General features: G+C 45.9%; 1 protein-coding gene across 1 annotated transcript in view; it reads left to right on the forward strand.

The window, feature by feature from the left end:
- Nucleotides 1-20,995, forward strand: part of CSMD2 (CUB and Sushi multiple domains 2) — a 268,349-nt gene that overhangs the window by 110,383 nt on the left and 136,971 nt on the right. The window contains exons 14-18 of the mRNA XM_023758472.1: nt 452-667; nt 2,102-2,290; nt 7,992-8,161; nt 15,756-15,912; nt 19,166-19,357. Coding sequence (XP_023614240.1) covers nt 452-667; nt 2,102-2,290; nt 7,992-8,161; nt 15,756-15,912; nt 19,166-19,357 — 924 coding nt within the window. The remainder of the gene's footprint in view (nt 1-451; nt 668-2,101; nt 2,291-7,991; nt 8,162-15,755; nt 15,913-19,165; nt 19,358-20,995) is intronic.

Below are 20,995 nucleotides of genomic sequence, written 5' to 3' on the forward strand. Positions count from 1 at the left end.
ACCCCCTTCCCGTGGCATCTGGCCTGTGTTCATTATAGCAATCATCACTCTACTGTAGCTATTTGTTTAATGTCTTGTATATGCCCTTGCACCTACCTGGCCCTGGATCCTAGCCCATAGGAAGCACTCAACAAATATGCAAATGCTTGTGAATGAATGAATGAATGAATGAATGAATGGCTATGAAGCAGTCTCATAGAACTAGCCATAAATCTCCCTTTCAAATTTTGACAACTGTGAAGCAGTGTGCTTCTCTGTGGCCAGACCTGTGGGCAGTGGTGTGACCCAGTTCATTCCGGTTCATTCATTCAGGTTCACCCACATGGCCTCATCAGTGCAGGCTTGTACTTCTGCACACCCACACTTACGGATTGAAAATGTTTGTGGAGGACCTGTCCTGCAGCTGGGCTGCTTCAGCCATCTCACCGTCACCCTTCTGGTCTCTTGGCAGGTGTGTTCTTCACTTTCCACACCTTCCACCTGGAGAGTGGCCATGACTACCTCCTCATCACCGAGAATGGCAGCTTCACCCAGCCACTGCGGCAGCTGACGGGCTCGCGGTTGCCAGCCCCCATCAGCGCTGGTCTCTATGGCAACTTCACCGCCCAGGTCCGCTTCATTTCCGACTTCTCTATGTCCTATGAAGGATTCAACATCACCTTCTCAGGTAATGCCTGTGAAGGTCCCTTGGGGGAAGGGTACCCCGTCTCGCCCTCTGCTGCCAGCCCTGGTCTCCCAGCAGATGGATAGTGCTGCACGCTCCAGTCTCCGGGAGAAAGACCTCCCTGTGGCAGTGACTGATAGCTGGGTTAGACACTGGACAAATGACCTGTAATGGGCTTGGGAGGAGTTAGCAGGTGTTGGGGGCTCTCCTTCTCTGTAGGGGTCTAGGTCTCCCTCTGAGCATGACCCACCCAACTGGCCGGCCTAGAGGAATTCACAGAAGTCTGTTCCTGCCCTAGTAATTCCAGATACTTCTTTCTCCCAATCCCACTTCTGTTTAAGAGGCCAGCCATTTAGAAAAGAGGAGAGGAAGAAGGGGGCTGGAAGGTAACATATCAGAGTGCTTTCTTTTATTTGGGCTTCTTCACCAATGCTAACCTAGAAGTAATAGATATTTGTCTCTGTGTTTAGGAATCCTGAAAAGAAAACTCTTTACTGTGGCGTTCAGGGAGAAAACAGGACCCTTTGCTCCTCTAGTACCAAGTCCCCTTTGCCGCCCTTATCCCATTGCTCCCCAGGGTCCCCCCTTCCCAGCCAGGAACCGAGATATCAGGTGGACTCTGCCAGGTTGGGCAAGAGACATCTGGCCTCTAGGAAGTGGGCCTGGCCCAGCTCAGCCCCCTTCTATCCCCCGAGCAGAAGCCACCTGCCATGTGCCTGGGCCGGCCTCCGATGAGACCTGGCCAGCCACTGTGCCTCATCTGTCTGAGACAGACCCTCCTCCCCACCACACAGAGAGATGCCCTCGGGGACAGGGGGTGCTCACATCGATGCTGTCACTAGAGGTACGAGGCAGGTCCCGGGCCCATAAATGCCACTCCATCGCACTTGCCATCTGCCTCCAGTGCCAGCATCACAGAGGCGGCTTTTAGTGGAGCATTTGGATTCTTTTTCCAAGTGGAGCTTTCCCTCAACTGGGTCATACATTCTGACCCTTCTGAACCAGGCTGATTGGATTGAACTGGATGAGTGCCTTGGGAGAAAGAGGCAGGACAGTCTGCACACCCTGCAGCTCAGGGTTAATATGGAGATGAAGGGGGAGAGGAGGGAGGGGTCAAGTCACAAGGAACCACAGAAATCTCCTGGGAAGCAGGTTCCAGAGCGCTGTACCCCTCTCCCCCCCATTCATGGCAGTGAGGCATCCAGACCACCCAAGGCACAGCCCGTGTGTCCCACCCCTGCCTCACCACCGGTCTGTCAGCCTCTGTTTCTCTCAGGCTCTCTCCCCTTTCCCCTTCGCCTTTGTGGATCGCTGTGTGTGTGCTCTGTCTTTCATCTGTGCCTCCATCTGTCTTTCTCTCTGGATCGTCTCTCCCTGGTGTTTTCCTCTGTGACCCCGTCTTCTGTCTCTGACCCCGCTCTCCTGCTGCCCTTCCAGAATACGACCTGGAGCCCTGCGAGGAGCCTGAAGTCCCCGCCTACAGCATCCGGAAGGGCTTGCAGTTTGGTGTAGGCGACACCTTGACCTTCTCCTGCTTCCCCGGGTACCGTCTGGAGGGCACGGCCCGCATCACGTGCCTGGGGGGCAGACGGCGCCTGTGGAGTTCGCCTCTGCCAAGGTGTGTTGGTAGGTGGTCACGTGCTTTCATTTTGCTTCACTAATGGGGTGGGCCAAGCTTTAGTCAATCAGTGTGAGGTGGTGGAACACACACGGGCCAAGAGGCCAACAGGCCTGGGTTTGAGGACTGCCTTAGCCAGTTATCTGCAGTGGGGCCTTGGGTGGCCTAACCTCCTTCTGCTCCAGCCTCTTATTCCTGCTTCCTGGGCTGTTCCAAAGCCTGACCTGACCTGTGTAAAGTGGATCCATACTAGGCACTCAAATGAAATTTACTTCCATACTGTCCCTCCACCCCTAACACATCCCCATGGCTCCGGATGCCTCTTGCAGAGAAATCGGGGTAGAACACTGGTGCGGGGGTGGGCCTGTAGGAAGGAGGTATGACCTTTGCCCATGGAGAGGCCCACGCTGGTGGGGTAGAGGGCGCCTGTACTGGTGTGATGGGGGTGCTAGCTTTTGAGAATCCCCAGAAAGGCTTCATCCGTACAGCGGGCAAGGAGAGAGGAAGCGAGAGCTGGGTTCATTTACAGACCACCCACTGCACCTCAGGCAGGCTCCTAAGTGCTGGGGATCCAAAGTGAACAAAGCAGAGAAAGTCTCCCCACTTGTGGTCTCACATCCTGGTGGGGGAGATCAGCTATAAACCCATAGTTATGTAGTATGTCAGGCAGCATTGAGATAAATTAAGTCAGCTCAGGAAGTGCTGGAGGTGGTTCTTTTAAAAAGAGTGGTCAGCAGAGGCCTCCCTGATGAGCTGACATTTTAGAAGCTCGGAGGAGATTCAAGAAACTAATCACTCATATCTGGGAGAAGACAGAGCAGAGGTCAAGGCCCTGAGCCTTGAGGGGCAGTGCAGAGGCCCGTCTGGAGCAAGCATCAGGAAGAATGGTAGATGATGAGGTTAGAGCAGTGGTTCTCAACCTTCTGGCCCTTTAAATACAGTTCCTCATGTTGTGACCCAACCATAAAATTATTTTTGTTGCTACTTCATAACTGTAATGTTGCTACTGTTATGAATCATAATGTAAATATCTGATATGCAGGATGGTCTAAGGTGACCCCTGTGAAAGGGTCGTTCGACCGCCAAAGGGGTCGCGACCCACAGGTTGAGAACCGCTTGGTTAGAGAGTTGGAACCAGGAGTCTGATCCAAGACCCTGCTGGCCTCCCTGCCAGAGCTCTGGGCCCAGAGGGTGGGGAGAAATAGGGGACCGCAGGGAGCAGGGACAGTTGCTGGCTGGCCCTCATTGTAAGGTTGACGGCTCTGCTTGCTTAATACTTGCCACATGTGACTCCAAGGAACACAAGCAGGATTAGTGGAGTACTTACCATGCTGGCTGGTAGCCATGGAGCTCACGCTCAGAGTGAAATAGTACATAAAACTGCAGTTCACCAAACAGATAAAAGCAACGCTACGCTGACAGAAACGCAGCGGCGTCATGAGGGCCTGGAGATCAGCCTTGCTGGACACAACTCCATGGAGCCAGGGCCCTGTAGGGGACAGCTGCAGAAAGGCTGCACGGCGGGCTGGGCTCGACCTGCACAGGCTCCAGGCTCAAGGTCAAGTCTCTGCTCTGCCACTCACAGCTGTTAGACCTTGGAGAGGCCACCAAGCCTCAGCCCCCACTGGAGATAACAATATCCAACTCAGGCTCTATTCCCCATTCGGTGACATCATTTACATAAACCGCAGGGTGCCTATAATTATCATAATTTTGCCAATAACCTTTTCATATTATTTACTGATAACCAATATCCAATCATCTTTTACAATCTCAGAAAGGAAACAGTGATACAAATAGATGCAGAATTCCATTTCTGACCTATTAATCCCAAAGTTTATCCTTTCTCCTGGAACCGTCCCTCTGAGAATTCAGCCACCCCGACTTGGGCACACATTCAGACACACACGTCTCTGCCCTGTGCAGGTTCAGTTTGTATCCAGCTGTTAGCAGCTCTTTTCTTCTCTGGGAAAATATCCTCAGCTAAGTGACTTTGCGGGGCGGGGGGTGGTTCTTGAGTGGGAATATACAGGACCACATTGCACACTCCCTCAGCTTTGCCCTTGATCTCACTGCATAAACTCATTCTTTACCTTATTATTCTAATTACTGTTTATTCATGACACCTCACAGTGTTTTCATTGTTACATTTTTCTTCTGATGCACATGTTATTAATAACACAGCAATTATAATCCCCTCTAAGAACCACCAGCCCTGCCGCAGAACCGCAGGTTGCAGGTCTCATGGGAATGCCCACCAGGGAGGCTCCCAGCTGCCACGTGCCCTGTAGATGTAAATGGAACGATATGGCCACACAGTGTTCCAGGAACATTCCCGGCTGAGAAGGAGATGAAAGCTCTGGGCTCTAATTCATGGTGTGATGGGGTGACACAGCCCCTGACCTCAGGGACCCCTGAACTTGATGTGGAACAGACAGTCCTGACCCCGGAGGACCCTGTCTGCCACACAGAGCCTGGCCCTGTCCTTGGGAGCTCCCGTGTGATTGAGAAGACCTAACCCTCTGGCTCGGGAGCCCCGGACTGATGGATAAGACACAGCCCCTGCCCTCAGTGAGACCTCTGCTGATGGGAGTCACAGATGCCTGAACCAGCAGCAGCACTCTCCTGGGCATGTGACTGCTTGTTTCTCTGGAACATTTATTTGTTTCCACTTACGCTCGTGTTTGGCTTTTTAGTGCATCTGTTCGCTCACCTCCCCCGTTAACTTTGGAAACTCCCAGAAGCAAGTGCCACATCCCTCTATCCTCGCATTCCTTCCCTGGGACCCAGGGCAAGTGCAAGGGGGTGAGGACCTGGTGATTGGCCCCATCCACAGCTCTCAACCCTGATTCCCTCCTTACAAAGGTGTTGGGCATGTGGGGAGGAAGAGAGGGTCATGCTGGCAGAGATGGGCCTACAGCTGTTTTGCTGAAAACCAGGGACAGGAAGGGGATCCAGTAATATGCCAAAGCCCATGTTTAAGGGAAGCCAATTTTTAGGAACTAGGTGGAAGGCAAGAGGTGTCAGAAACAGTGCGGGTGCTATGAATATCAGGCAGCTAACACATGCTTCCCAAGAAATTTTTTGGGGTTTCTGGTAGTCCCAGAACACAGGCAGTTAGGCCTCCAGATGGAAGCAGGTAAGCTGCGTAGATTCATTTGGGATCGATGAGGAAAAAAAGGAGGAATAGTACTTGTTAAAGGGCCTACTATGTGCTAACCACTCCCCATATGGTCACCTATTTTGTCATCAAATCTCATGCATTTATTTTCTGTAGTCTTATGAGGATGGTGTTATTGTACAGACGAAGGCAGATGAAGAGGTTGAAGTTTAGAGAGTAGATATAAGTTATCTCTCTGCCTCCAAACTCCATGCCAACCTCACTGAAGCACTTGCCCCTCCCTAGATGGAGGGAACTGGGCTGTGTCCCCAGAGAGGATGGAGAGCTGTTTTGGAGAGCCTCCCATGTGATGTGACTGAGTGATAAATGTCTGACTGTACATAGCCCTCATCACTCCCTCCCAAACCTCCCCCCTCATCTGATGCACCCAGAAAATTTACATACTCTAGAAACATTTCTACCTAAAGGGTCAGCAGCCCCCAGGGTACCTGCCCACCTCTGTCTGTCTAGCTTTATGCCCAGCTCACACATTCATCACGCACCTTTGGTCCATTTGCAAACAGGCCGAGGTTAGGTACCGGAAAGCTAGATCATGGCTATCTCGGGCAGTTTGGGGTATTCTAAGAAAATACCATGGATTAGGTGGCTTACAAAACAAACATTTATTTCTCACAGTTCTGGAGGCTGGGAAGTCCAAGGTCAAGGTGCCGGCAGATCCACTCTGGTGATGGCCCTCTTTGGGGTTTGCAGATGGCAGCTTTCTTGCTGTGTCCTCACATGGCACCGAGGGCTCTGAACTCTCCCTCTGCTTATGAGCACACTGATCTCATCACCAGGACCTCATGTAAACCTAATTACCTCTCAAAGGTCGCACATTGGGGATTGGGACTCCAGCATATGAATATGGGATGAAACACAAGCATACAGTCCATAGTAATGACTAACCTAAAGTCTTAGGAAACTAAAGCCAGTCCTGAACTGGAAAGAACCCACTGAGATAGTGGGACTTGGTAGTGGAACATGGTCACTGTCTTCAAAGGTCTAAGAAGCAGCCTTGGGAACCAGAGAACACACAGGGTATAACCAAGCCTGAATGTACATCACATGCTTTGCTTACATTGCCCTGGCCTAGTACTCCAGGCTTAGGGTCATTAGAGGTGAATATATGGTCAAATCGCTGGCCCATTGGATGACTTAGGGTGCTTTCTGCCAAGGAATATGCCTAGAAGATGGACACTGGGGGGCGATTCAGAGGCAGCCGACTTGTTACATCAGTTTCAAAGATTCAATAAATTCTCCAAATTACTTGTATGTCCAGACAAAAAAAAAATGGACCTGCCATCTAGACTTGTGTTTTAACATCCCTCTGAACCTAATTATTTTTAGGACTGTACATCTCCTGAGGTCAGTGTACTCTATTAATTCATTTGTTCATTTGGCAAGTATTTATTTTATAGATGATCTGGGCTAAGCCTTAACAATTCATAGATTCATTAAGCATGACCCTAGCTCTCAAGTAATCATAGTTTGGGTGGGGGATCCAGGCCAGTAACAAGCTACCAGGGTGCAGTATTCTAGATGCTGTGTTAGGGGGAATAACAGGGAGAGGCTTCACCGTTATTAAAGACCTTGGGAAGCCAACTGCAGGGTTCTTCAACGCATGCCGTGCCACTGAGCTACTTCCCCTTTCCCTCTTGTCTGCTCATGGCCGCCCTACCCAGGCACTGAACAGGCATTGGGATATAGAGCTATGACCAAGCCCTAAAAGATCCTCAGTGCAGTGGAGGAGATAGGAATAAGTCAAGTAAAATATGATAACTGCTACAAACAAAGTTATGGGGACAATGCAGAAGTAATAACTGATTCTTGAAGAGAAGAAAAATATTTGAGAAGAGGGTGTGAATTCATTAGCCCATTGAAAGAACAGCGTTCCAGTGGGTCCGTGGGAAAAATTTCCCCTGAGCTTCAGGGCCCCTAAGTTCCAGGACCAACAGGGATTGAGTTCTCAGCCCCCTCCTCTTCATAAATTGAGACTTGATCTAAATTACAAAGCATAAGGTTCTTTATCTTTAAAACTGGGACTACCTTATGGGGTTGCTTGTTGTGACTAATGACTGAAATGATCCTTGTGAAGCTCTGAGATGCTAGCAATTATTATTCGATCTTGTCCTCTCAGTTTCTATCCTCCAATACAGAAAGGCTTCGTGGCTCCTCACTTGGCTGCCGCCATCCTCCCCTGACATCCTCCTCGGTCATTTCTGTTGCTATGATACCATGTGAACAGGTGTGGGGAATGGCTGCTTCATAGCGCTGTGAAAGTAAATGGTATCTGATGGGTTCGTTTCTGTTTCTGCAGAAGAGAGACAGACAAACAGAATGAGAGAGATAAAGAAACCAGGCAGAATTGTAGGAGGGCAGGTGTTAAAAAAAAAGCCTTGATAAGCAGACAAATGGACAGATAAATAGGCATTTTGGCAGGTAGAGAGGCAAACAGCTTGTCGACGTTGTAAGGTTCTCCAGCGCTGTGAGCTGTTTTCCGGATGTAGCTGATGGGAGTTAATCTGTGATTGTTGTGATTCTCTTTCCAGCTGAGTGTGGGAATTCAGTCACGGGCACTCAGGGCACTTTGCTGTCCCCCAACTTTCCTGCGAACTACAATAACAACCATGAATGCATCTACTCCATCCAGACCCAGCCGGGGAAGGGGATTCAGCTTAAAGCCAGGGCATTTGAACTCTCTGAAGGCGATGTCCTCAAGGTAACGCTGGTAGATTGTTTAGCGCCTGTATGTTATAGTATGCAAAAGTGTGGTCAGCATTCACTCACTTATCTCTGTGTGGATGACCCAAACTTTTCTTCTGCCCTCCTGAGTCCCAAGATATTAGCCTCACCACCTGGGAGAAAGTGAGAACCTAAAAGAGAAGGGGTATGTGAGTATCCCAGAATGTGGCTTAGGAGCTGACTGCTCTCAAATACATATGTGATTGATTATGGGTTGACCACATAATAAGAATAAAAGAATAATATATTCATTTAAAATGGCCAATGGATCATGTTTTCCATTGTGAACTCTGACCATCAACATGGGTAAAGAAGAGCTGTGTGCATGTGTGTGTGCACTAGTGTAGATATGTTTGTGGATATAAATATATGTATAGATATGTTTTCACGTGTGTGAATCTGTGTCTAAGAATTCATTGGGTTTGAGGGATCTGTGTCTGTGCATACTTGTCTCAGTGTATTATGTGTGTGCGTGTGCGTGTGTGTGTGTGCGCGCGCGTGTGCGTGCACGTGCTTATGTATGCTTTGAGCACTTGTTTGGTTCACTCGTAGACTATTTCAGTGCATCACGATGATGGCCTATGTGTGGCAGTGGGGGTAAAGAAGGTAGGTTTAAGATACATGTAAGAGAAAGCAATGATAGGACTGGATGATAGAGGAGGTTATAGAGAGGAAATTGTTCAGACATTGAGCATACATATGACTTGTATTTGTGTGTGTGTGTGTTGGTTAAAAGTGTATCTCCAGTAATGTGTGGTATGTGTGTATGCGTATAATCAATGAGTTGACTGGAGGATTTATCAAAGAGCTGCCTTAATTAAAGTCGGTTATTAGGGAAATCTCACACAGAGTCTTCATTTTCATCCTAGGCCAGTACATTTTTTAACTCATTTTAATACGTCTTAAACCTCACCCACACACATACTCTAGCTGTCTCCCAGGACCATCGGATTTCTTGTATTCTGGCCCCTAATATTGGCAAGACAGGACAGACCTTTAAATGCAATAGTATGTAATGACAGTTCTATGCATGTGCCCATGAAGCAGGTGAATCTTCTACAGGCTCCCCTGAAGTGAGTGCAGGGGCATAAAAACAGGAATGTCAGCCCCCTCTTTCTCTCTCTCTCTCTCTCTCTCTCTCTCTCTCTCTCTCTCACTCACACACACACACACACACACACACACACACACACACACACACTTTAGCACCAGGAGCAGGCAGAGCTCCTACTATGGGCCTCTTCCAGCTTAACTCTTCTCACCCCCACAGACTACTGGATGTTTCCCTCCCCCACGTTTGCTCTCCCTCTGTAATGTGCCAACAGAAAATCAACTGGATGTGTGGCTGTGTAAATATTCAGTAGGTCAGAGAAAGGGACCCATCTGAACAGTCAGTGCTAATTGCCCCTCTCTAAACAACAAAGGGAAACAAAAACTTTAAAAGCTCCTAATTTGTATTCCTAACAAGATTTGAGAGAATATTATATTTATGACACAAAAATAGGCAATAATGAAAGCAGAGCAATCTGAGATGAGGAAAGATTGAATAGAGATGAAAAACATGATCACCCAATTAAAAAATGGAATGGAGGCAATGAACAGAAGAGGGTAAACCACAGAAAAATGAAATTAGTTTATTATAAGATAAATTAGAGAGACTCTTCCACATCGCATAAGGAAATGAAAAAGAAGATGCGTTTATATTAATAAAATGTACAATCAATCCACAGTAAAACTTTATGTGCCAAATAATATAGCATGAATAAATTAAATAAAAACTGCAGAAATGTAAAAAATTTTAATAAAGTTACAGTCACCATGGAAGATTTTAATATACCTCTGTTACTTTCTGGCATATAAGGATTTAGATAGCTTGAATAATGTAACAAAATAAATCCAAAGAAAGTAGGAGAAAAAGACTTTTTTTAAAATATATTTTTATTGACTTCATAGAGGAAGGAAGAGGGAAAGATAGAAACATCAGTGATGAGAGAGAATCATTGATGGGCTGACTCCTGCATGCCCCCTACTGGGGGTCAAGCCTGTAACCCAGGCATATGCCCCAACCGGGAATCGAACCATGACCTCCTGATTCATTGGTTGACACTTAACCACTGAACAACACTGGCCAGGCAAGAAAGATACTTTTAAAGATAAAGGCTAAATGACTAAAAAACAAAAAATAGCAATTATTAACAAAACCAACTATTTCTTTGAAACCTTTAGTAAAACAGACAAACCTGGCAGGACTGATCAAGGAATGAAGAAGTCACAAATATATAGTATTAACGATGGAAAAAAGAACATAGTCATAGAAATTATGAAAATAGTAAAAAGATATTTAGGAACAACTGTAAGCCACATATCTGAAAGCTTAGATGAAATGGAATTTTTATATATAAAAGTATTAACATCAAGAAAAAATTTGAATAAACCAATAAATTATGATTCCCCCATATTCTCCTTCAAGGGCCCTGGGCCTAGACCAGTGGTTCTCAACCTGTGGGTCGCAACCCCTTTGGGGGTCGAATGACCTTTTCACAGGGGTCGCCTCAGACCATCGGAAAACACATATATAATTACATATTGTTTTTGTGATTAATCACTATGCTTTAATTATGTTCAATTTGTAACAATGAAATTGGGGGTCACCACAACATGAGGAACTGTATTAAAGGGTCACGGCATAAGGAAGGTTGAGAACCACTGGCCTAGACTATTTTGCAACTAACAACTTCAAGGAACAATTAATTGTTGAAATAATCAAACTGTCTCAGAAAAGAAAAACATTAGGATCCATCTCCTAATTCATTTTATTTAAATGAGGAACAAGTAGAAACATTGACATCAAACTGAGTAAGGGCAGCATAAGAACAGAAGCTACTAGGCCAGTCTCACCTACGATCATAGGTCTAAAAATTCTACATACAATATATTGCATCTAGCTGGGTATTAAAACTAAGTGGAATTGATTCCAGGAATGTGAGGATATGTGTCATTAGAAAAGCTCATACTGTTATTTATTCGGCACACACTATGAAATTGCCATTTTTGTAGGTCAAAACTAATTGAATATTGGCAATTTTATGCATGTGGTTCAACCTAATATCCTATAAACAGAAGAGAAAAATATATGATCCTGCCAATCAATGCCCCCCCAAAACATCATGTAATGAAATTATATATCATCCCTGACTTTTAAAAATATCTCATACAACTAAAGGCAGAACTTTCTTAATCTTCTAAAAAGTTTCTACCAACACCTACAGCAAACATTATTCTTAATGACAACACTTCCTAAAGATATCCAGTAAAGGCAGGTCTAAGACCAGTACTTCTATCTCCAATTGTATTCAACATTATACTGCCTCTCCAAGCCACTATAATTTACCACCACCCCCCAAAAGAAGATAGAAAGAACAAAGAAGCTATAAAATTTAGAAAGGAATATATAAAATGTCTCTTATTCCAAAAATACAAAAGAATCAACTGATAAACTATCAGAACCAATAAGAGAATTCAGCAAATTGCTGGTGTTTCTACAACCAATTAAAACATAATGGGGGGGGGGTATGATCTCATTCATGATAGAAACAAAACTATATGGTATAAAGAATAAGCTTAACAAAAATGTGCATAATCTTTACTGAGAAAATAAAACCTTATTTTGAAGGACATTAAAATAAAAGCAGGGAGGTTTCCTGTTCATGGGTGAACAAAAGGTATGAACAGGCAGTTCACAGAAGAGGAAAGTAGAATTAATAGTACACTTACGAAAAGATGCTCAACCTCAGTGATAACCAGGGACATACAAATTAGAGCAAGGTACCATTTCACACCCATCAAATTGGAAAAAATTAGAATGCCAGAAAATACTAAGTGTTGGCGAGGATATAAAGCAGTGAAAACTGTCATACATTATTAGTGAGATAAAATTGGTATTACTCTTCGGAAGGCAATCTGGCACTATCTGACAGAGTTGAAGATGTGCCTTTGTTGCAACCAGCTTCTCTGTTCTAGATGTGTGTCCTAGAGGAACTCCAGTGCATGTGTGCATTCAAGCAGACATCAGCAATCACATTGTTTGCCACTGTGTGTAAAAAGCTATCCATTTAGCATATTTATTTTTAAGCCAAGCCATCTTGCTGAGCTGTCAGATGTAACGGTACATGTATATCAAAACATCAAGTTGTGTACCTTAATTACATACAATTTTCATTCATCAGTTATGCCTCAAGAAAGCTGGAAAATAAAAACATCTAAAAGAGAGGGGAAATAGAAAGAAGCTGAGATGTAGCGGATGCACATAGATTCTCCTAGATTTCTCAAGGGGATGTTGCCATCACCTGTACATAATGGTGAACTGGACCATCGAAGCAATTTTCTTATAGACAAGCAATATTCTGTTAGGAAATAAATGTATACAGAGACCCAATTCCCAATAGCAATAAAAAATATAAAAATATCCACGCCCTAACCGGTTTGGCTCAGTGGATTGAGCATCGGCCTGCGGACTAAAGGGTCCCAGGTTCAATTCCGGTCAAGGGCATGTACCTTGGTTGCGGGCACATCCCCAGTAGGTGGTGTGCAGGAGGCAGCTGATCGATGTTTCTCTCTCATCAGTGTTTCTAACTCTCTATCCCTCTCCCTTCCTCTCTGTAAAAAATCAATAAAATATAAATATAAATATATAAATGTGTATATATATATCCAGGAATAAATACAGAACTTTATGGAAAGACATAAAAGACAACCTGATTAAATGGAGCCAGACACTGTGTACATGGAAGATTTAGTTCCCTATAAATGCATTTTTTCTCTAATTAATTCATACATTTAATGATTATCAAAATTACACAGGTTGATTGTGGTTTTTTCTTTTGTAGGGAGGGTTTTGTTTTTGATATGAGAAAATTCTTTTTGAGTGTATCTAGAAGAATAAATATGGCAGCATATTTTTTTAAGTTAAAAGAAGACAAATGAGGGAGCACTTACCCATTAACTATTTATATTATAAAACTATAGTAATTAAAACAATATGGGTCATGCACAGGAATAGACAAATAGAAGAATGCAATAGACCAGAAAGTTGACAAACAAAACCAAGTTTATATAACTATGTATGTGATAATGGTAGGTTTAAAATGGGTGTTGGATGAAATATTTGGTTTGGTTAAATGACTAATCAACCAGAACAAAAAAACAAAAACAAAATGAAAACATGGAATCTTATTCTTATACTAGAGGCCCGATGCATGAAATTTGTGCAAGAGTAGGCCTTCCTTCCCCTGGCTGCCGGCACTGGCTTCCCTCCGGCACCCAGGACCTGGGCATCCCTCGCAGCCCTAGCTTTGTTCGGAAGGTTGTGCGGTCTAATTAGCATATTACACTTTTATTATTATAGATCATATACCAAAATAACTCTAGGTGGCTTTAAGGACAAAAGTACTAGAAGAAAGCATTGGTTTATTTATTTATCATATATTTATTGAGTGCCTCTTACGTGCCAGGGCACACATTCTGGACAACAATGTATGAATAATTATATTGGGGGTTGGGTTAGTTTTATGATGGAAATTCTTAGAGCTATTTAAATGCTGTTGGGAAAAATATTTAATGATTTGAAAAATATTTGCATTATATTAAGTGAAAGAGCAGTTACCATATAGCATTTATAGTTTGATGTTGTATTTATAAAAATAAATATGCATAAGGAAAGATATGCATAGAACAAAGCCTAGAAAGACAGAACAAAATGTTATGAGTGCTGAAAGTTGCTTTTATTTTCGTTGGGCTTTTATAAGTTTTCTGCAATGAATATTTTATCATAATGACACTTAATAAGAACATTTTTGTTCTCAGAATTAGGATGAATTATGCTTTGAAATTAAGGAAAAGATCCTGTTCCCGTTACACTTTCATTAATTAACAACAATTTCTTAATACCATCATATATCCAATGAGCGTTCAAGTTTCCAATTATCTGATAAATGTCATCATATTTTCTAAATTTGCAATTTATTTGCATCAGGACCTAAATAAAGTCCACACATTGGATTAGTTGCCTCATGGTTTTTTTTAATCTATAGGTTTCTACCTCCATCTCTCTAACCCCCACTCATAATTCACTTGTTGAGGAAGTCATCATTTGTCCAGTGGAATTGTTCATGTTCTGGGTTTGCTGACCACATCCCCAGAGTATCACCCCATGTGTTCCTCTGTCCTCTCTATCAAACCAATGGTTTGATCTGATTCTGGTTTGATTTTTTTTTCAGCAAAATGACTCCATAGGTCGTAGTATGTCTTCCATCAAGAAGTGCATGATGTCTGGTTGTCTCCCTTACTGTGATGTTAGCAAGTATGGACGATGAATACCTTGATCAGTTCATTCCAATATATGCTTTAATGGGTAAAATAAATGTTATAACAGTTCGGTTGCAGCAGTGGCCAAACCCTTTGAACTGGGGCCATCTGTGTGTCTGCTGGAACGCCGGAATTGTCTCTGTCTATCAGTGACATAAAGCCATTGCACATAAGATCTGGAAACAGACTTGAGACTCCCAGGGGCCTAAACAAATCTCTGTAACATACAGCACTGTTAGCTTGAAGGATGGCTTCCTTTAGAAGGCTTTGCCTCATAAATAGTAGAATGGAAATATTGTTGCAATTTGCTGGCAGCTGGCACCACATCCTGTGCCATGCACAAATATTCATCGCCCACCCATAGATCCCATCTTTGATATTTACCAAAGCAGCAGGGGGTCCTTCACTCAATCACAACTTCTGTTGTTATTTGTACAATTATCTGGAAAGGAGCAGCAACCTTGAGACCTGGGAGGCCAGTTCATTATTCTGATGATTGTTGACTTGGCTGGTGCTCAAAAGTTCAGGGGACAGATGGGACAGGGAAGCCAGATGCCGGCACGATCCCACCCCTGGCAAGCCCAGCAGGCCCTCGCTGGAGTCCTTATTTTAGGAGAGAAGGAGCAGAGACTGAGCTTGAGGATGGGAAAGCACCATGACATGCTGGTCATCTTAACTCCATCCTGCCTGGATCCCGGGGGCCGTGTCCAGAAAAGTGGTCAAGTCTGAGGCCACTGCCACAGTGGGGAAGGGTGAGGCAGGAGGACAGCTGTCTCATCTCCTGAAAGGACAGGACCGAGTGTCTAGCGATGCAGAGATGTCGAATGCTTTCAGCGTGCCTGTCTGCAGAAACAGATGGCTTGGGCAGGCAGCCAGCCCCAGCCTGGCCTCCCCAGGCTGCTGAAGATTAAGCTGGTGCCCTATGGGGGCTCAGGGAACAAGAGCAGGTCTCCACTGGAAAGGTCAGAGCAGCAGGCAGTTCCAAGAGACTGAGTTCACACGGAGATGGACTGGGATCAGATCTGGCACCAATGGAGCCAAGTTCAGTTGCTAGCTCCACTCGCCATCTTCCTTGTACCTGGTGACTCACTGCCCCCCTAACAGTTGTTATCGATGTTGAACTCTGAGACTGGGGCTGTGGGGTGAGAAGCTGTTGTTTGAAATAAGGTCATGCTGCTGACGTTGGGTTGGGGTCTCCCTATGTCCAGGTCTATGATGGCAACAACAACTCTGCCCGTTTGCTGGGGGTGTTCAGCCGCTCGGAGATGATGGGAGTGACTTTGAATAGTACATCCAGCAGCCTGTGGCTTGATTTCATCACCGACACCGAGAACACCAGCAAGGGCTTTGAGCTGCAGTTTTCCAGTAAGTCTTGCTTGCTTCTGAGTGGACGAGAAGTCAGGTTGTCCCTGATTGGGAGGTTGGACTCTGGGTTTACTCTAACTGGCACATACTTAGTTGCTTGTTTCTTCTAAGGCAGCGGTTCTCAACCTGTGGGTCGCCAACCTGTGGGTCGCGACCCCTTTGGGGGTCGAACGACCCTTTCACAGGGGTTGCCTAAGACCATCGGAAAACACAGATATAATTACATATTGTTTTTGTGATTAATCACTATGCTTTAATTATGTTCAATTTGTAACAATGAAAATACATCCTGCATATCAGATATTTACATTACTATTCATAACAGTAGCAAAATTGCAGTTATGAAGTAGCAACGAAAGTAATTTTGTGGTTGGGGGTCACCACAACATGAGGAACTGTATTAAAGGGTCACAGCATTAGGAAGGTTGAGAACCACTGCTCTAAGGCATTGTGCCTGAGATTGGGAAAAGCTGCCACTTTTCAAACCATAGCTCTGTGGTTTAAACGTGATTAGCTGAGTTGAGGGCCTACCTTTTAGTCACTAATATTTTATTTTTTTAATATATTTTTTTTATTTCAGAGAGGAGAGAGAGATAGAAACACCAATGATGAGAGAGAATCATTGATTAGCTGTCTCCTGCATGCCCCACACTGGGGATTGAGCCCACAACCAAGCCCACAACCCGGGCCTGGGCCCTGATGGGGAATCGAACAGCGACCTCATGGTTCACAGGTCAATGCTCAACCACTGAGCCACACCAGCCTGGCTAGTCACTAATACTTTAAAAATAATAAACACTGAGGCTTTTCATTAAAGCCACCAAAGTTAGCCTTTGCTAATTACGGCATTTATAAAATAACTAGTGGCCTGGTGCACAAATTCATGCATGGGTGGGGTTCCCTCTGGGTGGCCTGTAGGGATAGGGCTGAAACCCACAGTCCAATGCTGCCTGCAGCTCCTACCTGTTGCTCCCACTCATCCTGGCCCCACTATGCTTGCCACGAGCTTGTACCCAATCAGTCCCGATCGGGAGAGGCTTGCGCTGCCACAGCAGCTCTTGCCAGCCATGAGCCCTGCATCTGGCGCCCTCCCAAGGGGAGTAGCCTATGGGATTGGGCTGAAACCGGCTCTCCTACATCCCCCGAGGGGTCCTGGATTGTGATAGGGCACAGGCCAGGCTGAGGGACCCCACCAGTGCACGATCGGGCCAGGGAGGGACCGCGGGAGGGCTCCAGGTTGTGTCCAGCGCATCTTGTTCAGTCCCGATTAGCCAGACCCCAGCAGCAAGTTAACCTACTGGTTGGAGATCTGCCCCCTAGTGGTCAGTGCACGTCATAGTGAGTGGTTGAGCAGCCTTAGTATATCATTAGCATATTACGCTTTGATTGGTTGTTCATCTCTGTTCAGTCTATTTGCATATTACCCTTTTATTATATAGGACTAGGCCTGGTGCATGAAAATTCATGCACTGGAGAGGAGGGTCCCTCAGCCCAGCCTGCCCCCTCTCACAGTCCGGGAGCACTCAGGGACAGGAGGCGACGCCCCCAACACACCTCTGCTGCTGCCACTGCCAGCAGCGCAAGCCTCGGCCAGCCCTTGTTACCTGAGCCTCGGGCGCCCTGGGTGGCTAGGGGGATGAGGGGACTGGGGGACAGTGGAGGCAGGCGTGCGGCAAGGCCGGTGCCTGCTGCCCCGGCGGGGCTGAGGGGACTGGGTGCCTCCATCTTGTGGCCGCCATCTTTGAGGGCAGGGCAGTCAATAAGCATATTCCCTCCTTATTGGCTGTGGGTGCCACCATCTTTGCGACAGCATGAGGGGCAATTAGCATATTCCCTCTTTATTGGATAGGATATTCAACTACGGCCAGATGTAAAAAGATGCAAATGTTAACGGACAATTATGTTAGTTTTTACTACTTCCTAAAGAGCTAAGTCTTGATTCTTTCCCTCTTTTTTTGTGATTTTAACTTTCTTCTTCACTCCTGGGATTTTGAAAATGGAAAGCACCCAGGTTCGTACGCAGCCCTGGAGTACTTGGGGGTCACATCCCCACATTTTGGCTCCCCTGCCATTTGATTCATTTATTTGAGCTTCTCCTTGCCCAGTACATACAAAGTAATGTACTTTTATAGACTATTTTAAAATCCAGTGAGTATCCATCAACCGATGAGTGATGAAACAACCTGTGTTATGGAGTATGTGGCCACCAAAAAGGATGGGATACCTGATTCATGCTTCAACATGGATGAACCTTGGAAGCACGATGCTCAGTAAAGTAGCCAGTCACCAAAGGCCACGTGTTATACGATCCACTTATAGGAACTGTCCAGAGCAGGCAGAGCCACAGAGACAGAGGGAAATCGGGGCTGCCTGGGCTGGGGGGGTTGAGGGGGATGTGGGTGGGCGTCTCTTGAGGGGATGAGAACGTCCTGCGTCGACTGTCTTTCTTGGTGCACAACTGCGCAAAGGTACTGAAGATACTACATTGTACATGCTGGAGGGTGGATATTTAGTATGTGAATTATTTCCCAATAAGTCTGCTAGAGAAAACACACCCAATGAGGCTACTCAGGATCCCTCTCCCCGGGCTCAAGGCCATCTGACAGAGGGGCTGTGCAGGTCCTGGGGGACTGATCAGTGGAAGAGGGATTCAGCAGAGTCGTCTTGGAGTTCCATTCCCATCATCTGAGATGGTATGACTTCGGAACAATGTATCTAACCTTCCTTAGTCAGTGTTCTCAGTTGTAAAATACACCTAGTTATACCCTCCTGTGAGACTCCCGTTAATAACAAGTGAGAGACAGCATGTGAGGCACCTTATCAGAGAAGCTCTGTCGAGGTTTCCTTCTCCGGCCTTTGCAATAGAGCACATTTAAGCAGGCCTGACAGAGCTTGAAACATACATTTAAAGCAACTTTCCCATCAGAATCTCTCGGTGAGCAAAACTCAAAGAACAGCTCCCACTTAGCAAAATGCTATGGGGTCAAACTGAAGAAACAGAAAAGTCAAAAACTATGCCTGAAAGCTATTCAAAGCTCGCCTGGGAGAAGTAACTGAAATCATTTGAATATAGCATCGGGGGAATGAATACTCCATCGTACACCCTCACCCGAGCACAGCAACGTGATGCCCCGCAGCGCGTCCCTCAGGACTAGAGACACGTGTTGCTGGCTCCCTCGAGGAAGTGGGCTCCAAAGGACTGTGGTTTCTGCCACGGCCGGTCTTGCTCACCCTTCTTTTCTCTCTTCGCCAGGTTTTGAACTCATCAAATGTGAGGACCCGGGAACCCCCCAGTTTGGCTACAAGGTTCACGACGGAGGCCAGTTTGCAGGGAGTTCTGTGTCCTTCGGCTGTGACCCTGGGTACAGCCTGCGGGGCAGCGAGGAGCTGCTGTGTCTGAGCGGGGAGCGCAGGACCTGGGACCGACCTCTCCCCACTTGTGTCGGTAGGAGGCCCCTTGCTTGCCAATATCATCCATTTAGCACGTGAGACCAGAGCCGAGTCAGGCCCCCAGATTCGTGACGCTGGTGACAGGAGAGGGAGAAGAGTGGACAAGAAAGAATTTGGCGGAGCCTGGGTCCAGGGCTTCCTGCAACATCAAGACTCGAATGAGTCTCTAGCTCATGCTGGGCCTAGTTTCTCTGTGAGCTGTGCTTCCTTTTCTGGGGAATGTTGAAAGAAAGGGTACGGTCAGAAACTATCTTAAGAAGGAATAGAACAATGAACTAGCGTCTCCCTAAGCCTGGGTGCTTCCAGGATGTCAGCAGAGGCTCTCGGAAGCCTTATCCACATGCCACAGACTGGAGAAGCCTGATCCAAGGCAGAGTGTAAAATTGGCAAAACACGCCATTCTGTCTGTCTGGCCTTTCATCTTTCACCTTTCACCCAGCTCCCTGCAATGTTACCCTAGTGGCTGTGTCCTGCTCCCCAGCCCCAAACAGCAGGCCTGCCTTCTCTCCATCCCCACCGCTTGTCCCACCACCTCAGTGTGTCTGCAGCACTGGCTAATCTCATAGGAACAAAACACCCACTGGGAAAACATCTGAGGGCCTACCAAGGGCCGTGTGACAGGATTGGTGCCAGCATGTGTGGAGGCAGAGAAACACAAAAAGAAAGAAAAAGGCATTTTTCCCTGCCCTTGGGGAGCCCATACTCTAGCAGGGAGAACAGACACATGAGCAGATTATTAATAATACACTCTAAGCACGGTAAGAGGAGTTACATGCCGAGTGTTGGAGGCTGTGAGAAGGGTTTCCGTAGGAGATGATATTTCAGTTGAGACTTTGAAAGATGGGTAAGAACTCACCAGCAAGCGGAGTGAGGTGGGGCGGTGGCCCGGGCATGTGCGAGGGCTGGGGAGTGCACTGGTGTGGTGGACAGTGTTAACAGCCAATAGTCTTTTCCCTTAGACAATCACATTTTTTTAAATTTATTTATTGTTTTTTTTTTATTTTGTTTTATTGCTTAAAGTATTACAAAGAGTATTACATATGTCTGCTTCCCCCCCCCCCTTGATATTCCCCGGCCTCCCCTACCCCCCCAGTGTCTTGTGTCCATTGGTTATGCTTATATGCATGCATACAAGTCCTTCGGTTGATCTCTTATCCCCGCCCCCCCAACCCTCCCCGGCCTTCCCGCTGTAGTTTGACAGTCTGTTAGATGCTGCTCTGCCTCTGTATCTATTTTTGTTCATCAGTTTATAATGGTCTTTATTATCCATAAATGAATGAGATCATGTGGTATTTTTCTTTCACTGACTGGCTTATTTCACTTAGCATAATCCCTATGTTCATAGCAGCACAATTTACCATAGTTAAGATTTGGAAACAGCCTAAGTGCCCATCAGCAGATGAGTGGATTAGAAAACTGTGGTACATCTACACAATGGAATACTATGCTGCTGTAAAAAAGAAGGAATTCTTAGACAATTACATTTTAGCAGGATCTTCAACACTGTTACACAGCAGTGTCCAAAGGCAAGGAGTTTAAGCCTATAGGCCAGGGTAGTGGCCTCTACACAGCCTCTAGATCAGCGGTTCTCAACCTGTGGGTCGCGACCCCTTTGGGGGTTGAACAACCCTTT

The sequence above is a fragment of the Myotis lucifugus genome, unplaced genomic scaffold, assembly GCF_000147115.1.
Source record: "Myotis lucifugus unplaced genomic scaffold, Myoluc2.0 scaffold_131, whole genome shotgun sequence".
In the NCBI taxonomy this organism is placed as follows: domain Eukaryota; kingdom Metazoa; phylum Chordata; class Mammalia; order Chiroptera; family Vespertilionidae; genus Myotis; species Myotis lucifugus.